This window comes from Hemicordylus capensis, chromosome 1, assembly GCF_027244095.1.
Source record: "Hemicordylus capensis ecotype Gifberg chromosome 1, rHemCap1.1.pri, whole genome shotgun sequence".
In the NCBI taxonomy this organism is placed as follows: domain Eukaryota; kingdom Metazoa; phylum Chordata; class Lepidosauria; order Squamata; family Cordylidae; genus Hemicordylus; species Hemicordylus capensis.
The window spans coordinates 107135348-107158073 of record NC_069657.1 but is presented as its reverse complement, the minus strand read 5'-3'; the positions used below and the strand labels follow the sequence as shown (position 1 = coordinate 107158073).

General features: G+C 42.1%; 1 protein-coding gene across 3 annotated transcripts in view; it reads left to right on the top strand.

Annotated features, from left to right (window-relative positions):
* Positions 1-22202, top strand: part of KIF18A (kinesin family member 18A) — a 74073-nt gene extending 51871 nt beyond the window's left edge. For all 3 annotated transcript variants that reach the window (XM_053282834.1, XM_053282832.1, XM_053282833.1), the window contains exons 14-17: positions 13057-13543; positions 16858-16953; positions 18112-18215; positions 21027-22202. In XM_053282834.1, coding sequence (XP_053138809.1) covers positions 13057-13543; positions 16858-16953; positions 18112-18215; positions 21027-21145 — 806 coding nt within the window. In that variant the 3' untranslated portion in view covers positions 21146-22202. The remainder of the gene's footprint in view (positions 1-13056; positions 13544-16857; positions 16954-18111; positions 18216-21026) is intronic.
* Positions 22203-22726: the final 524 nt, after the last annotated feature.

Below are 22726 nucleotides of genomic sequence, written 5' to 3'. Positions count from 1 at the left end.
GTTTTGTTTCCAAATGGAAATCAGCTCTGAAATTAAAATTGCATCACCTGGGCACATCTCAAGAAGATCTTATTGGGCAAGGATTAGAGCAGGCACTTTGCTTTGTGAAGCAACAGCTCCAAGATATAGATTTGCAGGAGGAGTCCGCATGGTTACCCAAGGGAATTTACTTAGGTTCTCAAACTTTTAACTATAAACCGGCTGAATATTTAGACCAGATCTTGGTACCAAAATTTAGGAGATTTCTGACCCTTGCACGATTGAACGTTTTCCCTTCAGCAGTACTTGATGGTAAATTCAAACAACTTCCTTATGATCAGCACTGTTGTCCCTGCGGCTCAGGGGATATAGAGTCTATCACCCATGTTATTCTTTATTGCCAGTTTAATAAGGACGCTTGCACCAAATTTATTGCTCCTATTTTAGCCATTTATCCTGCTCAGACAGACCAATTTTATTTGGAAATTATGTTGCCCAATTTTAAACCTGTAACTTCAGATAATGTGGCAAAGTTCTGTTTCGTGGCGTCGAAGCTCCGTAAAGACTATTAGCAATTTGAATGGTTTGTGATTTTGTAAACTTCTGAAATTTCTGGATTTTCTTATTAACGCTATTGATTGTTATTGATTGTTAATCTGGTCTGTGACAGCAATAAACATACTACTACTGTCAAACAATAGGTTAACAAGGATTTCATAACCATTAGATTTCAAACCCTTCAATTTTCCAAAATTAGGACACTTGTTAGATATTTTGCTGTTCTAAATGGAGGTAAGGAATTGCTCTTTGACTCCTGGCTTCTGAGCTCTGTCAGAGAACAAATCAGTCTTGATTTTCCTATTTGCTAGCCCCCACTTCAAAGTCTTGTTTCTATCAGCACTTGGATGAGAATAAGAGTTTAAAAACTTGGCTGTAGAATAACATCATGCTTTGTTCTTAAAACTGCTTTCAGATAGATAATTGTTTTTTTAAAAAAGCAAGAAAGAACTACCTTTTGGCTTTAGTGTAAGTTTATAGCAGATTGCAAAACCATATGCAGCTGTGATAGTTCACTCCTTCCATTGAGTGCAATGTAAATTTATTACACAAGTCAAGTAAAACGCAAGCACTAGGTTAAGAGTGGCGTTATAGGCTTGTGTAGTAAAGTTTTGATTGATGGTGTGATCCATGCTCTCTATATGTGAGGTGTGTTTCACTTGCAGGCAGGCACTTGCTGGTATTTCTGTGGAGGAGAAGGTTCTTGGCATAGTTTCAGGCATCCCATTTCTTTTAAGCCTTGCTGCACATTAGTACATAGAGGGCAAAATCCCATTTTAGAGGCAGGGGGAAGTAGCCAGAAGGAAACACATTTATTACTGGGAAGAGCTAATTGCTATGAATTCCTGAGATAAGCAAATATTGAGTTTAAACGCAAGATAGTTTCTTTCCCTCTTACCTGTAAGTTTCATCACACACCGGAGAGCTCTTTCCATTCAAGCTGCCCTTGTACAACTTATGTCGTTTGTCTTGAGTAAGTAATATCATCGTACTAATAACCATGTTGCGATTCTTCTGAATTCAGGCTGTTTTGTAGCTTCTTCACATCACAGTTATTGCTCCAAGAATGTCACTAAATTGCCCAGCATAATAATGCCTTTGGGTCACATGAATATTAAGTAGTTGAAATTCATTCACTAGGCACCATTTGCATCTTGGAATTCCATGAGTCAGAAAGCTGTTAAAGGAATCAAAATTTATGATTAGTAGAGTAATTGGATCAATCACTGGAAGCCCAGAAATGTTTATTGAAATGAATACATTAATATTTGATTTCACTTTAGCCGAACAACCTAGCAGACTTAATTTAGCACAGTTTCCAGAAATATCTTCTCATGCATGTATTAACGTGAATTCTGGAAGAAGAAAAATCCTATCCCGTTATTTTGTCCCAAACTCAATTAGAACTAATCCCCTTCATCAATGTTTTTTTGACATGAACCCAACTTTTGCAAACTGTGACTCATGTTTGCTAAAAACTACTTCCACACTTTTCACATTACTTGATACCATGCTAACTTGCCATCATATGCTCACTTCTTGATAAATTAGTTCCTTTGGGGTGAAGGTTTCTGGGGGCATGATACCTCATAATTTAGCCTGTCAAAAAAAATTAATTGAAAGAGAGAATCTATTCATTAGAACACCTTCATGCTCAGCACTTCTTATATACCATTGAAAAAGAACACCAAAAATATGTGTAGGGCTTAGTCCCTAGTAATTGTGCATACAATTGCCGCCCTGCTATGAGCAGTGTTGATTTTTCTGTAGAATAGCTTATATAAGTAGGGGGAGTGATAGATTTTTCATTATTTTTTAATTGTTTAACGTTGCTTCCAATTAAAGTAGTTCATGGGACCGGCGGGAGAGAGGTTAATTCCTTCTCTCTCATGTTGCAGTATGCTTGCAACTGATGGCAAACATTGCTCTATTTCTTGCTTTTTGCATTAAAGTTACCTTGTTATAATTTGCCTTAATCCAGCATTTAATGGAAATTCTTGCCCATCCCTTAATGGAGGTTTTGCTAATGAAAGTTAATTTTGTTTAACTGGAATTTTATTAACTTATACTATTGTATCTGTTTTGTTGTTTTATCATCTTTGTGAGCCACCCCAAGTAGTATTGTACTGGAGGGGTGGGATACAAATATTTAAATAAATTTGGGGTTCCTTTTTTATGAAGTATAATGGATATTTGAATAAGTACATTATTTCAGTAGCATGTTTTTGCTTTGTGGCTTAGTATGAGCTGTGAAGCTCCTAGTTCAAATGTTGGTTCAGCCATGCACTTGTCATTGCTTCTCATTCTCAGACTGTCTTGTATAATATGAAGTTAATCATACTAGCTTATTCAGTGGTGTTGCTGCTAAAATTAATTATATGATCAAGAGAGGAGAGCTGGTCTTGTAGCAGGCATTACTTGTCTCCTTAGCTAAGCAGGGTCTGCCCTGGTTGCATATGAATAGGAGACTACATGTGATGTGAGCACTGTAAGATATTCCCCGTAGGGAATGGGGCCGCTCTGGGAAGAGCAGAAGGTTCCAAGTTCTCTCCCTGGCATCTCCAAGATAGGGCTGAGAGAAATTCCTGCCTGAAACCTTGGAGAAGCCGCTGGCAATCTTTGTAGAGACAATACTGAGCTAGATGGACCTATGTTCTGACTCAGTATATGGCAGCTTCCTATGTTCCTATGAGTGCTTCGAGCACTTAGGAAAAATAAATGCTAAATCAGGGAAGTGTCATAAGAAGCACTGAAGCACGCCTTGAAAAATTCATCCTTGTTGTTTGGTACATCCCCCACGCTTTGCCTGGTAGACCGAGAAGGCACCATGCCATGTGGATTGCTTCCCTTCTCTTTATCAATGTGCAAACAATGACATTGTCCCCAGCCTGAGAGAGGGAGTAATGAGTTAATGGTGCCTTAAATTCTACACCAATACTGCCTCTGGTATCAAAGGTCTGGGAAGCACTATATTACAAACGTTGGTTGCTCCATTCCACAAGTGCACTAATCCTGTAAACTTTCTAGATAAAGCAGTCTACAATGTGTGGGTGGTGGTTGTTGGGCAGGGGGAGAGATGCAGGGAAGTGTCTGTGGAAGATCTGTCTATGTCTATGTGTGTCAAATTCGACACACACAAACTGAAGGAGTCCTCAACCAAGTAACACTGGTGCTGTCCATTTATGAACAAGAATCAGATTAACTGACTATTCAGATTTATTTTGCTAAGTTTAGGAATTTGATCAATAACATCTTGTAATATGGAAGGCATGCAAAAACAGCTTCCATTCTGCATGGCCTAGTATCATGTTTAAAGCTTTCTTCATCCAGGTTTTGGTGTAACATTCAAACACCAGTACTCTATGACCAGGACCGGCTCTAGAATAAATAACACCCTGGGCGAGGAGTGTCTTGGGCACTTCCATAGTTGGTTTACAGTATTTCCAAGTTGCATAGCTTGTGCAAGCTCAGACCAGTGTCCTCTTCAGATAGATACCCTCAGCAACCACTTGGCTTGCCCATGCTAAGGCAGCTGTTGGCCACTCGTAAGGCAACTTTAGTAACTGTGAAGTTCATGGCAGGATAAATTGGGACATTTATTCTAACTAAAAAAAAATTCTATAGATTTTATTCTGATGTCTACGGCCCTAACAAAAATGTTGTCCCCGACCCTAACAAAAGGCATGCCATAGAGCGGAAGGGAAGGGAAGAGCTGATGGTTCCAGGTTCCCTCCCTGGCATCTCCAATATAGGGCTGAGAGAGAGACCCACCTGCATCCTTGGAGAAGCTGCTGCCAGTCTGTGTAGACAATACTGAGCTAGATGGACCAATAGTCTGACTCGGTATCTGGAAGCTTCCTATGTTCCATGCCAACATAGGACACACAACACCTAAGGCACGGACTAATAATCTTTTAAACATTACTCCTAATCCTGTGAAACCTGCCATGGATAATTGCTTTTCACACATCTGGCACTGCATTTTCAATCCGCATTAGACAAGACTTCCTTGGCCAAAATTAATTATTTTAAATAAACAATGAAAACGCTGTCAGTCTTCGTCCTTGGAATGCAATATTTTCCCAGTCAACTAAATTGAAAGGATTTGTCTGTCTGAAACTTTACATGCAGTTGTTAACTGTGACATTCTGTCTTTGGATACTTGATTTCTGCCCCTTTTCTATACATTCTGCTCTTTTCCCTTAATAAATTTCATTCCTAGAATCTAATAAATTACAGTGGAACCAAGCACAGTCAGTGCAAGTGCTGTTAAGAAATATTTTCTGAACCAATCTCATAAGAACAGCCTTGCTAGATAAGGCCCAAGGCCTATCTAGTCCAGCATCCTGTTTCACATTAGAGGCCCACCAGATGCTCCTGGGAAGCTCACAAGCAAGAGTTGAGGGCATACTCTCTGTCCTGCTGTTGCCCTTCTGCAACTGGTATTTAGAGGCATCTTGCATCTGAGGCTCAAGTTGTGGCCTATAGCCACCATACTAGTAGCCGTAGATAGACTTGTACTCCATGAATTTGTCTAAACCCCTTTTAAAGCCATCCAAGCTGCTGGCCATCACCACATCCCATGGCAAAGAATTCCATAGATTAATTATGTGCTGTGTGAAAAAGTACATCCTTTCATTGGTCCTAAATTTCCCAGCCTTCAATTTCATGGGATGACCCCTGGTTCTAGTATTGCGAGGGGGAGAGAAAATTCTATCTGTCCACTCTATGCATAATTTTATACATCTTGATCATGTCTCCCCATAGTTGCCTCTTTTCCAAACAGCCCCAGATGCTGTAGCCCTGCCTCATAGGGAAGGTGTTCCAGGCCCCCTGATCATCATGTTTGTCCTCTTTCGCACCTTTTAAAAATCCCACTAATGGATTCCAACAAACTACTAACATAGGGACAGACCATTCTATTTTCAGTACTTTGGCAACTGTTAAGTTCATGGCAAGATAAACTGGGATACTATTTATATATTTTAAGTCACCCGAATAAAATCCATAACAAAAAAGTTAAGTATTTTTTAAAAGCCTGGGGTTTTCTTTTTCCTAATGGCTTAACTTTGTGCTACGTAGAACCCCTCGGTTCTGCTCTTTATTAATGTACTTGTAGTACAGTATGAAATTTGGCTCATTGTGATGAAGTTCAACAAATTATTAATGTTGGCAATACTTTTTGTGTTCCCTACCTATTTGGCTTATAGTCTAAATGCTTGCATTTACGGTTAATTTAAAAGTGGTTTTGGGCTTGGACTTGGGGAAGCTTCTAAAACTTGGCACTCTCACCAAAATGTTTCTTTCCCAAACTTCCTTTCCAGTTGCTCTTAGGACATTTTGCAAAGCCCCAGTCTTTACAGTAAACAAACATTTTTTATTTTTATTCTGAATGTAGAACCTCATTGCTATAATGTAGCACACAATCCAATGGGCCGCCAACCATTACTTTTCCCCGAAACATACACTTTCAGATGCATATGCTCGAGCAACGCCTCATAAATTAATATTTTAAAATGCTGGCTAAAAAGTTTAATGGATAGCTATTTGAAAGATCATAATTGGATTCCCTGGACAAAGTTTATTGTTGACTTTGAGAAAGCAAAATGTTTTGACTGGGGGCTCGAATGATTATTCTTCAAATTACTTTCCCTATCATAGGATTCTGGAGGGTAAATATTTTAAGTATAGATAGTTCTTCTTCCCCCCGCCCCCCATAAATGCAATGTGTCTATGATTTTGTTTGTATATGCCCCACCCCAAGAGGACACAAGGAAAATGCCATTCAACTTCCTGCCCATGGCCTCTCAGCTCCCAGCACAGCCAACAATGCTCTTTCTCACCCACGGCAATGGGAGCAAACCCCCACGGCCTCCGATGAGGACTGCGCCACTCTGCACCACCAACCAATGCCACTTGACAAGCTCTACTCATCATCCAGATCGACCCGCAGAGTCCTGCACACTCCTTTTTCAGATCCGGATGGAAGTGAACTGTTTAGGGAGCAGCATGCTGACGCTAACTCTCCCACCAGTCCCACCCCAGACATATGAATGTCCAATGAGCTGCCCTAGCAGCTGGATCAGGAAATGTGGTGAGGCAAAGAGCCATCCCTGAGCATGAGGCGGGGGAAGGCACATTCTGAAAGTAAAATTCATAAACTGAGAAGTAATGGAATTATTCCTAGCTAACACTTAGGGTCTCTGGAGGTTCTCTCCCCCGCCGGCCTCCATATATGCTCGCCCAGGCCACGCAGAAGCCCATTGGGCATGTGTGGCTGCCTCCAAAAGGGCTGCTGCCATGGAGGGCAGGCCTGGAACGGGCCGAAGACCACCCAAACCAGGCAATTAGGGCATGTACGGATGCCGGTTGGGGGAGGTGGAATCTCCGGAGACTCCCGCGTGGCCACGGCAGTGCCCCCCCCCCAGAGGGGGTGAGTAAATTTTCTAAAACAAAAATTTTAATCACGGAAACTCACCACCTCCCCACACACACACCATACTGAACCAAAGCAGGGGAGGATCAAGCAGCGGTGCCAAAACGGAACTTGCCCGGTCTGGTTTGAGTCCAGACTTGAACCTAACCGGGCAACCCGGTTATGTGCACACCCCATACTAATCTGAATTGTTAACCAAGAAAGAATCTGCCTCTAAGCCATTAAATTGTGAATAAATGTGTATGTGGTATCTTTTCAGTAGAGTTTTGTTGCTCTTGTTCCTTAAGGTTAGCAGTCTGATCAAGCAGTTTTTTTATTTGCTTTGATTTGATTTCTGTACCGCCCTTCCAAAATGGCTCAGGGTGGTTTACACAGAGAAACAACAAATAAATCAGATGGCTCCCTGTCCCCAATGGGCTCACAATCTAAAAAAGAAACATAAGGCAGATACCAACAACAGCCACTGGAGGGATGCTGTGCTGGGATGGTTAGGGCCAGTTGCTCTTCCCCTGCTTACTAAAGAGAATCACCACGTTAAAAGGTGCCTCTTTGCCCAGTTAGTAGGGGTTTACCAGTTTACTATTTTACATATTCACAGTAATCAGTGTTACCCCAGATTGCTGCCCTGAATTCAGAATGTTGCCAGTAAGGATTGCATGCTACCTCTTTGCAGTCATAGTACATATGTGCAGAATGTTCCAATGGTGACATGTTTCAATTCTAAATGGACCGTTTCAAGCTCGAAACAGAACACCCTTTCAATAAAGAGTATGTTTCAAGCACTGAGCAGAACAACCCTACATTCTGATTGAAATATTTCAACTTTTTGAGCACCGTTTTGGAAACCTGTTTTCCCCTTTCTGGTTGGTTTTCTGGCATTGACTTGAAATTTACTTGCTTCTTGGCTGGCTTGTTTTCATACAAATCAAGTATTGACTTGGGCAACTGTGCCCCCATTGGCTGGGAAGAGGGAGGGGAAACAGTTTTGGAGGGAATTTCAAAATGTATTCAGAGAGACTGGCATCAGACAGAGCCCTTAAAGTGTGCCTCTCTTGAAGAAGATACATCAGAAGAGGAGGAAGGCGGGTTTGATTTTTGTGGTTTTCTTTTCTCAGCATCGAGTATAATATGTTGTGCTATTGCTGCTGTAACTATCTGGTTTTGCTAGATTTCAGACTGACAGTGGCAGAACTTGGATGCTTGCCTTAAGTTGTGGTTTGGTTTGTTTGTAGGATAGTGTTGTGATGAGAAATGGATAGTGGGGTGTGTGTGTGTGTGTGTGTGTGTGTGTGTGTGTGTGTGTGTGTGTGTGATATTTCTTGGTGGTTGCTGTGATGAGCTCCACATTTGGCCTTGAGACTCACTTGTGCTTCACTTACCACTGTGGTCTGCTCTGCAGTCTGCATTGCAAAGTGTACTCTGTCGAAATGTGGCTGAAGTTGCTCTAGTTTTGCTTATAACTATGCTTACTAAGGGTGCTGCTGTGGCAGCTGTTGCAATGCTAGGAAATAAGGAGTCGTCATTGTGTGAGAGAGAGCAACTTGTGCCAGTGATGTTACTGCAGTGCAGGCACTGTTGCTGGCAGTGGATTCTTGGTCAGTGGTTCTTTTTTGGCCATTTGGGCTGTTTGAAATGTATGTTTGTTGTTGGGAGGGACAGATTTACTGTTCCTGCAGTGTTTTCTCAAGGCAGGTTTGCAAAATGTATTGCACTCAGAGTGCACCTTGTTCCAGCCATAGGCAACAATGGGGAAACTCCCAATTGTTCCACACATGTAGTTCCTAGGGACACCATAGGAAGCTGCCATATGCTTGGTCAGACCATTGGTCTATCAAGCTCAATATTGTCTTCATAGACAGGTAGTGGCTTCTCAAGGCTGCAGGCAAGAATCTCTCTCAGCCCTATCTTGGAGAAGCCAGGGAGGGAACTTGAAACTTTCTGCTCTTCCCAGAGCGGCTCCATCCCCTCAGGGGAATATCTTTTCAGTGCTCACATTTCTAGTCTCCCATTCATATGCAACCAGGGCAGACCCTGCTTAGTTAAGGGGACAAGTCATGCTTGCAAGTCATGGGGACAAGACCAGCTCTCCTCTCCAAAGTGGGTTGTGTGGTAAGACATGATGGGTGCTACCTACCACCAATGTTCCCTCTAAGAGGGATTCCCAGATATTGTTGACTATAACTCCCAGAATGCCCAAGCAAAAGCCATTGCAGCTGTAATGGTAGTTCTGGTGGTTAACTGTACCTTCACACACCCGTCCATTCTCCTCCGTGCAGGTGGATGCTATGGCTTCATATGGTAGACTCGAGAACTGAGAGAGGAAGTGAATAGTCCCTATCTTATGAGAGATAGTGGCGGGGCTACTGCCAAAAGCCTTAGAAAGATTGGAATGTTCCCGATAGGCCTATTGCCTGTGTGCGAAGCCCATTTTATGTGAACGTACAGTTGACCACCAGAAGAACTACCATTACAGGTAAGCAACCTGACATTCTTACTGCTTGTAAGCTGATGGGTTATGCATATGCATAGTCACACACTGTTTCGGTGAATGATCTATGATAGTGATGTAGTACTTTCTAAATGACAGAACACTTTCTTTAACCTTTCACTACCACTGGCTAGCTGCCTTGCTGCTTGATCATAAAAGTATTTTGTACAGTTGGTCAGTTGTTGTCATCTCGCAGTGAAGCAGGGTGTTTTTTTCAGTATCTTTTGTTGCCTCCTTCAGTATGCTAATTTTCTACCACCACTACTTTGTTGCTTCTGCTACTGCTCCGTGCTCCACTGGTTCATCTACTGTTAGTGCTTCTGGGATTTACATCACTGCAGTTGTAAATATCTACATATTATTGTCAAACTATGACTTGTCTAAAGCGAAACGTTTATGGAAGATATGAGATTTGAAGCAGGAGCTTCCTGGCTCTAAGCAAAGTCTGGGCTAGATTTTCAAATTACTTGATTCTATGAAACGTGTGATGATCTGGGGTTTCAGAGATGGAATGTTCTTATGTGAATTCATCAATATTTTGGGGTGTGTGTGTGTTATATTGGGGCTTGATAATTCCCAGCCACCTAAGACAGGTGATGGACAGATGCAGCCAGCAGGAGGAGTGAACAAGCAAAGTAGGGATGGGTTGCTTCCTCCTCCTCCTCCTGACTGCATCCATTTAACTTAAACAGACAATGGACCAACATACCAGAAGGAGGGAAGTAGCAACCTGCCCCCACTTTGCTCAGCTGGTCCATCATCTGTCTCAGCCAGATGGTTGCAACCAGGAAGGGGGCAAACAAGGCAAGGAATCAGCCTCTCTCCATAGAATAGAGCGCAGTTTTACTTGTTTGAGCTGCTCCTAGAGTAGGGAAAAAAATGGACAAGGCCTGTTTTACACAGGAGTTTTAGAATGACACAAGGAACAGAAACTTAAATACAGCATATGATTCAAAACAATTCCTTACGCAATGGAGAAAGTTAAGAAGACCACAGCAACATCTACTTTCTATTTGTCATGGTGTCATCTGCCTCCTTTGTCAAAACTTTCTATTTGTTCTGTTCCCTGCTGGCTTTTGCTTTCTTCAGCCTATGATATTTACTGTAAATCAGCCATTACTACAATGGCTCTGTTGTACAGCATGCTGGCTCAGCTGTGTTTAATTATGGCACCATCAGCAAGTACTGGTACCATCAGCAAGTACTGAAACAATTTATTCTGCTCTTACTTCCTCTGTTCGCCTGGCTCTTCCAACACTCCTTCTTCCTTTGCCTCAGTCAGCCCCTTCCTCTTTTTTTCTCAGGTCTTACTTGATGAATTACTATGACTACAATATAAATGTATATACCGCTATTCAACAGAAGTTCTCAAAGCAGTTTACACAGAAGAATAAATAATATATAAGAACAGTGCCTTGTCAAAAAGGGCTCACAGTCTAAAAAGAAGCATAAGGTAGACACCAGCAACCACCACTGGAGGGATGCTGTGCTGTGGTTGGTTAGGGTCAATTGTTCTGTCCCTGCTACACATAAATGATCTCACACACGTGTGAGTGTGTGTAAATGTAAAAAATAGAATCAGGGGACAGGGGATACACACATACATATATTCCCTGACTAAATGAAACTTCAGCCAAAGATGCTCAGTCCCCCTGGCACCACATGAAGGTGACCGTTTCCACCATGCAGTGTTGCATTCATATTTCCCCCATGCAGTGCTGCTCTCACTTGTAAGATTTTTTGCCAAAGTGGTCTCCACTTGAAAAATAGTGAAGATCTCTGCCTTAGATCTCCATCCTCAAATGGTTCTCTTCCTGTCTACCTTATTGTTCTTTCAAGGTTCACACAGGAGGAGGCTCTTCTTCTTGTCTCTCCATTGGGTACCTCAGTGCTGTCTTCTTGGCCCCTTGTTATTCTGTCTGCGCACACACACACACTCTGTGTGACCCAATTTCAGTACCATCTGTAGACTGGTGTGGTACCCAAGAATTTTCTTTGTCCAATCCCACAATCTCCAACTGCCAGTCTGACATATTGAGTTGGCTGATTCATCACTGTCTATGACCAAAACTGAATTCCACATCTTTCCTCCCAAGCCTCCTCTCCACATACTTTCTCCTTGTCCATTGATAGTATCACCATCCACGCTATTGAACAGGCTCAAACCTTTTGGTCCTGTCTTGAGCTCTTCTCTCTCCTCTATTCCCTGTATCAAATCTGTTGCCAAATCATGTTACCTCTCTCTTCACAACATTGCGAGAATATGGCCCTTCCTCTCTGTTTCCTTGGCAAAGCCTTTACTTCATGTCTCCGCCATCTCTCACTGCAACCTCTTGCTCATTTGTGTCTTATTGTCTTACCTCATCCCCTCACCTCCATCCAGCATTCTACTACCAAAATAATTCCCCTCTCATTACATTGCGTATACCATATCCCTCCTTAAATCCCTTCATTGTACTACTGTCCACTCCTAGATTCAGTGCACACTTTTCATTCTTACCTTCATGGTCTTGCCCCCACTCACCTCTTCAATTTCATACCCTGTTTTACTCCAGTCTGTAACTTTCACTCGTCCAGCTCCACAGCCTTCAACTGTCTGAAAATCTACTGCTCACTCAAACGTCTCTGCACTTTCCTCTTTGCTGTCCCTTATGTTAGAAAGTGTCTCTCAGAACAGCTGCACAATGCCTCCTCTTCCTTCAAATCCATTCTTGAAATCCACCTTTTCCATGAAGCTTTTGGCACAAAATCCTTAGTCCTCATTCCCAACTATAACTAAGCTCAAATACATGTAACTGAAATATTTCAAAAGCTTCTCCAGCTTACCCCTGCTTTTATTGCCCTCCCATTTTTCTGTTGGTTGTCTGTCTTGTATTGATCTGGATTATGAGCCCCTCAGGCAAGGGATGTGATCTCTTCCTTTGTAATGTGTGATGTACATGGATGGTATTATATAAATAATAGTATTTTATGCACTGATAAAGTAGTTCAGGGAGTCCCCAACTTACAAATGGGTTGTGTTCCGAAAGTTTGATTGTAAATTGGATATTCATAATTTGGAGTGCATATAGTTCCTATGAGGGATGACTTGTTCATAAGTGTAGGTTGCTGTTTGTAAGTTGGGGACTTCATTAATTTAATAGGTTATGGTACTTTCTTTGTAAGTATGGGTCATTTTTAAGTTGGGGAGTGCCTGTATTCCCCTGTTTCCTTCTCTCCCACACTGCTACTGATGCATTACTTATCTCAAATCATATTGTAAAATGACAAGAGGCCTGATGTGCTGCAGTGTGTGTTCTCTTCCCTCCTGTTTCTCCACCTCGGCTTGCCATAGGCCTCTAAGAACACTAGCAGCAGCCACACTAGATTGCTGGGGAAGGGCTTGAACATCTTGTGCTGCAAACAGTATAAAAAGAACTGGCGAAGTATGTCAAAACTTTGTATGTGATTCTGTCAGCCTATCCTTATGGTGGCATGTTTATAGAAAACTCATTGAATTAAAAGTTGATCCATCATAGTTACTTTTCACAGCTTGGCAATGGTCTTTGACTTGTCAAAGTCTAGCACAACTAATGCAATGGTCTTTCCTTTCTAGGTACACCTTCAAGTATGTTTTCAAGCAAAGTCAAGGCAAGCATACAACATGAGACAGACTATGGAGTCCCTCCTGTCAAAAGAACAAGGCGGAAGTTGATGGACTCTCCCCTGACAATGCAAAGCCCTGAACGATCCAGCCAGTCAAGCCCTAATAATGTGGCAGATTCTCTCAGCAAAGCATTCCGTCCCATTGTGTGCACACCGGAGAACAGCAGAAAGCCTAAAGAGACCCTGTGTATAGAGACTCTGGTAAAGCAACCATCGCATACACCAGTCTTCCAGGAAACAAGCAGTTTTACAGTAGGAATTCAGGAGCCATTAAAGCAGGAGAGCCAAAAGTATATGATACATAACATGCCTCCAGACTGTCATATGAACTCAACAATTACTCTTTATGAAAACAGCACAAATGGTACAGATTACCCTTCTTCAGATGCATCTGAAAACACATCTCAGTCTTCCAGCAGCAGCAGTTTTTTACAAAGGTATGTAATGTATAGAAGAGTAGGTGAAATATTCTACTTCCCCTTTATTCTCAGTACATTATTGCATTTAGCAAGACTCTGTTAGTTCACATTCTGACATACAGTGAGGGAAATAAGTATTTGATCCCCTGCTGATTTTGTCCGTTTGCCCTCTGACACAGAAATGACCAGGCTATAATTGGAATGGTAGGTTTATTGAAGCTGTGAGAGACAGAATAACAACAAACAAACCCTCAAAAGCCCAGTGCCCAAAAGTCAGCGATGGATTTGCATTGTAGTGAGGGAAATAAGTATTCGATCCCTTCACAAAAGATGTCTTAGTACTTGGTGGCAAAACCCTTGTTGGCAATCACAGAGGTCAGACGTTTCTTGTAGTTGGCCACCAGGTTTGCACACAACCCAGGAGGGATGTTGTCCCACTCCTCTTTGCAGATCCTCTCCAAGTCAGAAAGGTTTCGAGGCTGATGTTTGGCAACCCGAACCTTCAGCTCCCTCCACAGATTTTCTATGGGATTAAGGTCTGGAGACTGGCTGGGCCACTCCAGGACCTTCATGTGCTTCTTCTTGAGCCACTCCTTTGTTGCCTTGGCTGTGTGTTTTGGGTCATTGTCATGCTGGAATACCCATCCACGACCCATTCTCAATGCCCTGGCTGAGGGAAGGAGGTGCTCACCCAAGATCTGACGGTACATGGTCCCGTCCATCGTCCCTTCGATGCGGTGAAGGTGTCCTGTCCCCTTAGCAGAAAAACACCCCCAAAGCATAATGTGTCCACCTCCATGTTTGACGGTGGGGATGGTGTTCTTGGGTTCATAGGCAGCATTCCTCCTCTTCCACACACGGCGAGTTGAGTTGATGCCAAAGAGCTCGATTTTGGTCTCATCTGACCACAACACTTTCGCCCAGTTCTCCTCTGGATCATTCAGATGTGCATTGGCAAACTGCAGACGGGCCTGTACATGTGCTGCCTTGAGCAGGGGGACCTTGCGGGCACTGCAAGATTTCAGTCCTTCACGGCTTAGTGTGTTACCAATTGTTTTCTTGGTGACTATGGTTCCAGCTGCCCTGAGATGATTGACAAGTTCCCCCCGTGTAGTTCTGGGCTGCTTTGTCACCATTCTCATGATCATTGCAACTCCACGAGGTGAGATCTTGGATGGAGCCCCAGACCGAGGGAGATTGACAGTTATTTTGTGTTTCTTCCATTTGCGAGTTATTGTGCCAACTGTAGTCACCTTCCAAGCTGCTTGGCGATAGTCTTGTAGCCCAGTCCAGCCTTGTGCAGGTCTACAACCTTGTCCCTGATATCCTTCAACAGCTCTTTGGTCTTGGGCATGGTGGTGAGTTTGGAAGCTGAGTGATTGCTTGCTTCTATGGACAGGTGTCTTTTATACAGGTACTGTAACAAGCTGGGATTAGGAGCACTCCCTTACAGAGGGTGTTCCTCATCTCAGCTCGTTACCTGCATATAGTGCAAAGACACCCGGGAGCCTAAAATCTTGCTGGTTGATAGGGGATCGAATACTTATTTCCCTCACTACAATGCAAATCCATTGCTGACTTTTGGGCACTGGGCTTTTGAGGGTTTTTTTTGTTGTTATTCTGTCTCTCACAGCTACAATAAACCTACCATTCCAATTATAGCCTGGTCATTTCTGTGTCAGAGGGCAAACAGACAAAATCAGCAGGGGATCAAATACTTATTTCCCTCACTGTATGATGCTAAACTCATCACGATAAAATTTAAGGCCTCTGAAGCACACATATGATTTGATACTGTGCATGACCTGAGTCTTGGGGAAGAGATAGGAACATAGGAAACTGCCATATACTGAGTCGGACCATTGTCTATCTAGCTCAGTATTGTCTTCACAGACTGGCAGCAGCTTCTCCAAGGTTTCAGGCAGGAATCTCTCTCAGCCCTGTCTTGGAGATGCAAGGGAGGGAACATGAAACCTTCTGCTCTTCCCAGAGTGGCTTCATCCCCTGAGGGGAATCTCTTGCACTGCTCACACATCAAGGCCTCCCATTCAGATGCAACCAGGGCAGACCCTGCTTAGCTATGGGGACAAGTCATGCTTGCTACCACAAAACTAGCTCTCCTCTCCTTCATCTATCAAATGATGAGATAATGGCTCATCATTTTTCTTCCCTTCGTGGGTTGCTGCTTGTGAGCACAAACTCTGGCAAAAGAAATGTAAATTGACAAGGCAAGCAAAAATATATTTTGAACTTCCAAAAAGCTTTTAGGGCTGTGCAAAGTCAGATTGGGAACTTTGGAAAGTTCCCGATTTGGGCCATTTTTGAGCAGGTTGGAGAAGTTCAGGAACCCATTTCAATTCAGACTTATCTGAACTTCTTGCGGTGGGGGGGGGGGGGGCGTTAATTTGCACTCCAAATGGAACTTTTCGTAGCTCCAAATGGTGAAGTTATTGTGGCTGGGGGAGGGCATCTTCTGTCCTCTGCCTGCCTGCCTGTACATATCTCTTTCCTTTAAAAAAATTTTAAAAAGTTTTTAGCCCACTTTTAACTCTCAAGTAGCCGATTTATTGGTTTCTCCTGAGATTCTCTGATGTTAGGTTAATTTTTCTTCCAGATTCACAGTGAGCATCCTGGTTACTTATAAAAATTAACTGAAAGGTTGGTTGAGAAAATGCTTGAACCAGACCATGACATTCAGAAGGGTCTGAAGGACCCGAACCGATATTTGCAGGGTTGGATAGGATTGAGTTGGACTCAGTTCTGATATTTGCGTTTGTGCACAGCCCTAAAAGCTTTCCACAAAGTCCCATCAAAAGGGGTCAAGAATAAATTTAACAGTCCTGGGATAAGATAACAAGTCCTCTTATGGATCAATAACTGGTTGAGAGCAGGAATAAATTGAACTGCAAACCATGACCCCAGCCTCTTTCCCGAATGATCACCATCAGGTCATGCCTGCCTTTGAAGACTTAGCAGCAGCCTCCTTATTCATCTCTGAGGATAGTGCTCTCCCTGTCCTTCTCCCAGCATTTATCAACAGGCTGATGAAATCTGCTTCAGTGCCAAAACCAAGTCAAGAACCAGAATAAAATGGATCTGGATAAACAGTGCTGTCCAAGAATGCTTGAAATTGCATGGCATCAAGTTCCTTGCCCAAGAAAGAAATGTATCTGACCAGCTGATATTTGCAACAGTGCTTGGGCTTTACTGCTAGGGTCTTTCTTTGTGTACCTTTGCTATTTTACCAGCACGTTTTTGGAATAAATCCTTAGAATTATAATTTTGGTTTCAAAGGAATATCAAATGGAATTTTCACAACCTGTTTATTTCAGACTTGGCTTGCCTTCAAAACACCCAGGTCCCACACATGAGAGGCCATCTTATATGGCAATGACATCTGCTGCTGAAAGAAAAAGGAAGTTATTAAGGTAGGCACTGCTTCCTGTTAGTATGCTTAATTTGCCAGTGCAATATTTTCACTTATTCCCATCCGTGGATACTAATAGTATGTGCACTCTGTGGTGTTGCGGGAAGATGGATGTGCATCTCCTGTATCCCCAATCCAAGAGTCCTCATTATTTTAGTTTCCATTGGTCCCACCTCTCTCTGCCTGTAGGTAGTGACAGTTTGTGGGTGAAGTATGGGCCATGGAGCCTTCGCAGATTGTGACTCATTCAGTCTGGATCAAAAAGGGTATCCATTTCTTCAAGTCACTCATCCACAGTGTCAAACTGAAAGCATGGGATTTTGCCTTTTCTTTTTTTTTTTTACAGTGAGCTTAGTTTACTACATGCAAAATTGTGCTGAAAATTGCAGCCCCCTTTTCACTCTAGGACCTAATGCATCTATTCAATACAGAGAATCCTAACTGTTGTTCAGAATGAGCACACTTCTAATCCTCGTGAAGCTATCATGGCAAAACTCCATGGACATCGCAACATGTCTTTCAGACTCTCGCCCTGCCCTCGCCTCACCTCTCCTCTCCTCTCCTCTCCTCCCCTTCCTTTACCTAGGACCCAGTGGGGGCAGAAGACAGGCTGCATGCTGTCCTCTTTGTCTGGAGGGACAGCTCAAGTAGCTGCCTTGCCTTCTACAGTTTCCATTTAAAACTTGCCCCCAGCCCATTCAATTTTATTTCTGAGTGGCATGAGTGGTTCTAGGATTAATAACCTTTTTGTAGCCTTTTTTTCTGACGCTACAACCATGGCTGAAGCCTTGGAAAAAGCTGCATTTCCCAGAAGCACCTGCATCACTCATGGACCCAAAGGAAAGTGCCATGCAAATTCTTCTGGAAAACTGGGGGGGGTCCCCCCCCCCTTAGGCTTTAGCCATGGCTGCAGTGTCAAACACTATTAATCCCAGAACCACATGCACCTCTCAGGTAACTAGGAGGAAATTCTAGTGACCAGAAACACCAGAAGAAACACCAGAAATATAATTTAGATTACACTTATTTTGTATTTCTTCTGGGGAGGGAGATAACCACTAACAGGGTTATCTTTCAGATATTGTGTTCTAAAGAACAAAGATAAAGAATGTCAGTTAAATGCTACTTTGGTAAAAATAAACTCAACTCTTTCTCTTAGCTCGATATCGAATAGTGAGAATCTGCAAGAACATGTGGCTGCAAAACGTATAAGACAAGACAGCTCGAAAAGTAATAAACCTCTAAGAGTACCCAAAGCAACAGGTAAGTATCAAACCTACAGTTAAGTCAAACTTAAGCAATAATTGGTTGCAAAGGAGGTCCAAGGTTCAGGTCTGGCATTTACCCTACATTGGCACAATAGTATTGAGAGTGGAGTTGCTAGAACAGTCTACCACTCCGGAGTCCACAGTGCCCCTAGCTTCCACCCCACTCTATGTGTATTGTCGCCACCATACGCACACCCTGTGCATTCACCCTCCTTCCCCCCACCTGTTTCTAGTTCTCCTGCCCTTCTGGTGCTATGCATCACGTATGCTCCCATGTGTGTTTGAAACAATGACAACCATGATTGACCGTACAGATTTCTCTGTAGCAGGACACATTTTGACATTTCTAGGAGGCTCAAAGACCCTGAAATGTTCAATATATCAGTTAAAATATCACAAAAACCAATAAAACCATTATCATTAAAACACAGAATCCAACAGAAGAGAACACCACATAGAAACCAATGAAACAGCAGCCCCTTCACATTACCTCAAAGACACATCTAAACAAACAAAAATTGAATGGTGTGTATGCCCCCCTCCCCACCCCCCCGAGGGAGGGTTGTAAAGCCTGGGTGCAACCATTCACCAAGCTTCAGCAGGAGTTGGTACAGGGAGATAGGCCTTTCAGGATCACCTTCTTTGTTGGATAGAATTGCTCTATTAAATCTAGAGTCCACACTTCTCTGGGGCAATGTGATGTTGTAGGGAAGCCTTCTTAGAAGTGTTGTTGCTATGAGACTTCCACCTTGTGTTCGCCTGTCCTCCATTACAGTTCTATTTGCTTTATAACCACATGGACAGCTTGAGCTGGATTTGGGAACGTCAGCTCTCTGGCTACATGCCCTTGCTGTTTCTCTTGCACTTTTAACCACCCTTCCTCTAGACAAAATAATGTTCTCTTAGATTATTCATTTGGTGAAGTGTGGCATGCCATGTCTCCCAGGCTCATAGAAGCTGAATACAGTTTTATCAGTACTCTGCACAATGCTGTTTTCATGTTAATTATTTGTACTAAATGTTGGGTAATAAAGGATACCAGCATCAATTACTGTAATTGTATTGTTAAAGAACCATGCAGTTGAATGCCTAATTTCGAAGCTGCAGTGCATTTGACATGCTTAGAATCTCAAAAAGCATAAATATTTTGAGACAGTTCTTCAAAAGGCAGGGGAGACCATGCTTGGGCCTATTGTATGCACAACAGTCACTTTAGGCAATCGGATAATATTTCCGTGTAACCCTTTGAAATCTGGTTCCGTTTTGCACTAGGTAAGTTGACAGCTTCTCAGCCTCTCAAACACTGACTGACTTCTTGACTAATGCTGCATTTGTGCAACAAAGTTGTGCTAGTGCAAGAAAATCATGTCACTGCTCTAAATCACAGGGGTTTTCAGACTTGTGCTTTTGCATAGCTGCACAAAGGTTTCCTGTAAAACATGTGAAGTGTGCCACAGGTTGCACATCTTGTGTAAGTGTAAACCATGTTTGCACTAGCACAAAGCTAGTCTGGAAAGCAAATTCCAGATGTAACATAACTAGCTAGCACAGCAGCCTTGTGCTAATGCAATGCCTTGCACAAGCAGAGCATTAGTGAGGATGTTGTCCACTGGGTCTGTAACTATGCCAGGCAAGAGACATGGAAGACACTTCCAGAGAGCCAATTCTCAGCTTTCTTCTTTGTTGTAGCCTCTTTGAGCAGGCTACTGCTTGGCCTACTAAAGATTTCCTTAGCAGCCTTTCCATGTGAAATGGCAATAGATGAGTCTCACAGGGCAAGAGAGAAAATGAAGCACATGATGGTGGTCTTCCTAGGGCCCATAACTTGCTTGCATGTGGTCCAAGAAGTTTTTTAGTTTGGGAGCATGCCATATGGGTAATGGCTTTTCCTGTGAATGGTCTCACTCCTTCCAATACGTCAACAGTACAATATAACCTAAGTGAGGCTTTATTGCCATAGATGGAGCTTTAGGTCATAAATGGAGCTGAGTCCCCCACTAAGTAAGAAACTTCATGTTCAGCAAAATAGGCCACAATTCTAATTTGCAACCCAATGATTAGTTCAGACAGACAGTTGATAGCTTTTGAAGGAATGCTAAAACAATGTTTAGAGGATAGTTTTGGAATCTCTTTAAGCTAGAATCTGAACACATCAGAGTAAAATTTTGCATAAGAATTTATTTATTTATTTAATTTATTTATTTAATTCTATTTCTATACTACCCTTCCAAAAATGGCACGGGGCGGTTTACACAGAGAAATAAAAAATAAGATAAGGGATCAAAAAGGATATTGTCAGAGGGAGATAGTCTAATAAAGCATTCTATGACAAAACAGTATATGCTCTTCAAATGGCAATTTTGCTGAGAGTTTTTAGATCTATTATTTTAAAAAATGGAATTAGTTGAGAAATTTGTATTAATTTAATCTTGTTGGTTGGAAAGGTTGTGCTATCGTGTCAACTCCTGGCAACCACAGAGTCATGTGGTTTTCTTGGTAGAATACAGAATACAGTTTACCATTGCCATCTCCCACGCAGTATGAGACAGTGCCTTTTTCAGCACCTTCCTATATTGCTGCTGCCCTATATAAGAGGAAACTCCTATGAGTGCGCCATATTCTTGGAAACACACCAGTAGGGATTCGAACCCACAGACACCTGCTCTTGAGGCAGGTTGCTTCATCGCTACACCAATACGTTCAGGTTAAAAAAAAATTAAGAAACATAATGCCTTTGTTTTTTAGTGTGCCATCCCTTTTTTGTTTTTGTTTTTTGCTTTAACATGACTAAATTTTTGTTTCATAGGAGATAAAACAAGAAGCTGGACGCAACATGATGTGCTCAGAAAACATCTCAGAAACCATCCCAAGGAAAATTCAGCAATAGATATAAAACTGAGAACATCAAAAAAGCATTTTAAATGACACATGTAACTTGAAATCAAACGTTGATTTTTACAGATTTTTAATTTATTAGTAAGGAGGGAAAAGTGAATTTTCCATCTCTCTTCTGTTTTGCTCTTATCTTTGCTTGTACTTTTTCTTCTTGAGAAAATCTAGGACAATGAAACTATACTTCAATAGATATTTCAAATCTAATTAGCCAATTTAGTTTACAAAAAATGTAATGTTCATACCTGGACCACATTTTAATATTAATTGGCTCTTAATATAGAATTGGAAATCTCATTGGACTTGGAATACGCATCTCTGCCCTGCAATCTGCATCAATGAAACAATATCTTACAAAAAGATTATAATTTTTTTTTTTTAATTGTGGGTCCCCTTTTTTTCAGGTTTCTTGGTTTGTTTTTTTGTTTTTGTTTTTACAGGTGATTTGATGCCTAAAGTTTAGATCTGATGTTCATTTAAGAGGGGGGCAGGATGAACATGACCCATCCCCAACTGCCTTCATCCCATTTTTGGAGATGATCACCATTGGATGGTACTGGGCACTGTTTCCCAACTTCTCACTTAGAGCACAAGTGCCCTGTTTCCTATGGGCCTGAAAAGCAACAATGCACCAGATTCCTCAATAGAAGAAATCTCTATGGAAGGAAGAAATGTTTGATGAGGTGGTGTGAAGACTCATTTCACCTTAATCATTGGACACACTGCAGTATGCCTATAGCAGGGATCCCTATGGAGTTCTCCCATATATGCATAGCTGTGAACTACATATGTGAGGGATGGTTTGTGCTATGGATTTCAGTATTTCCTAGGGGCTTTTTTACTGAGACTCCTGTGCTTACCAAACTTCCCATTTCTTGCTAAAAAATGAAGTAAATGTCCACTCAATTCATACAGTCTCTCAAACCATTAAAATGTCAAATCCTTTTTTATTTGCTCACATGCCACTGAGGATTTGAAATAATTACTTGATGTATTTGTAATCGTAGTATATAGCTTTGAGGTTTTTACCTAACTTCCTGAGCAATTTGAAATTAGGTCAGTTGTGAATAAAGTTTTAACTGTCAACCAAAAGTCATGTTCCTGTCTCACCTTGCATCTTTCTGGCTTCTAGAATTACTTTATCTGATATTACTATCCCAATAGAGGTCTAAAGGTTCTTGCTTCTAATGTAAGCATGCCAATTGCTAGCCCAGTTTACAGGATAGAGAATCTTTCCAGTGAATTGAGGCTGGTCAAGGAAGCACCCCCTTCCTGTTTAGTCCACTTCTGTCTTTACCTTGGGATTGGGGGGCAAGGCTTGTTCCATCCAGACTCAGTTCAGAAGCGATCACCACTACAATGCATATTTCAAAGGTTGCGCTACCATAGTAGAAAATAAGGAGGGGGAAAGGTGCTTTAAGGTTAATGCACTTCCAGTTTGATATCCAAAACAATCTGTACAGTATTTCATACCAGTGGTTTGGAAACACTTTTATTCTGGGTGCTACAGGAAAGCATTGCAAAGTTGACCATGAAATGTCCTGTTTGCAATACAGGTTGGATTAAATGTGATACAAATCTGATACAGTTGTAGTGAGTGACACACAGGGACAC